We start from the raw sequence: 1,109 nt of genomic DNA, 5'->3' as shown, positions 1-1,109 counted from the left end.
TTTCTTGTGGTTCCCCATTGTTTATCTTAATTTGGTTTATTTCTTCTTGTCCATGGACATCGTCCTTTTGTCTCCAAGATGACAAAATCACCAGATTAGAGTTAAAACATTGAGTTATCCGGGTATCTGGCATGCCCTGGGCCACAAGACAATTCTAGCTGGCAGTCTGTCCAGATCCCAGCGTAACTGTGCTTGCCTCTTCCCCTCTCTATGCCTGTCACCGATACTGATTTTTAAATGTGTACAGACACACTCCAGAAAGAAGATCCGAAGCGTTTAACTGAGACCACTGAATTACAGACGGACCAACTACACAAAGAGATTTTAAATATCTCTATGTCACTTGTGGCAAAATTACCTATAGTTCTAAAAAGTTTTCTTCTTTTTCAATTACAGTTAACATTTAATATCATATTAGTTTCCAGTGTACAACATGTATATCCCATGAAGTGATCTCCCATCTACTACATTTTTAAAAGTAGAATAAAACCCACCGCAACTAATCATTTTTCTTCTTTTTATTTTGGAAATAATAACAGGTTTTAGCAAAGAGAAGAGATAGAAAAAAAAAACTGAATTTTTTTGACCTACTGATTTTTCTATTTGTATCAAGCCTTCCATAAACTCGGCACCATACCGATAAGAGAGAAAAGGTTATACATAATTCATGTTATCTGCTTTGTTAAGTACTTACCTTGACCGGAATTATATATTGCTTTCACAGACTTCTTTACTTTCTGTAAGGCTGTTCTATCTTGGTCTAGAGCCTAAAAGAGAAAAACAAGGCAGGGGGGAAGATGTTGAAAAATCTTGGTACGTTAAAAAATAAAAACTCATTCGTAACTGCATTAGTTTTGCTGAGCACCACAGCAACAAAAAACTGACACGTTTATTAACAATGAGCTGTTTCAGAGGCTGAAAAAGGCAGGATATGAGTAGTTTTGTTTTGGGGATAAATGCAGAGTCATTCCACCAAGCTCAGTGCTGAGTGAAGTGGATAAACGTGGTTGCGAATCAGTTATCATCCTAAGCTATGCACAGGAGAGAAAATACAAGACAGCTGAGAAATCTTAAGACAAGCTTCCTGATGACCTGGGAAGGGATTGATA

The 1,109-nt window shown here is 37.1% G+C and overlaps 1 protein-coding gene across 5 annotated transcripts in view; it reads right to left on the bottom strand.

Annotated features, from left to right (window-relative positions):
• Positions 1-1,109, bottom strand: part of ASAP1 (ArfGAP with SH3 domain, ankyrin repeat and PH domain 1) — a 300,508-nt gene that overhangs the window by 152,183 nt on the left and 147,216 nt on the right. For all 5 annotated transcript variants that reach the window (XM_023519706.1, XM_023519704.1, XM_023519707.1 and 2 more), the window contains exon 2: positions 695-767. In XM_023519706.1, coding sequence (XP_023375474.1) covers positions 695-767 — 73 coding nt within the window. The remainder of the gene's footprint in view (positions 1-694; positions 768-1,109) is intronic.

The sequence above is a fragment of the Pteropus vampyrus genome, unplaced genomic scaffold (genome assembly GCF_000151845.1).
Source record: "Pteropus vampyrus isolate Shadow unplaced genomic scaffold, Pvam_2.0 Scaffold232, whole genome shotgun sequence".
NCBI classification, from domain to species: Eukaryota; Metazoa; Chordata; class Mammalia; order Chiroptera; family Pteropodidae; genus Pteropus; species Pteropus vampyrus.
This window is presented reverse-complemented; position numbering and strand designations above follow the sequence as displayed.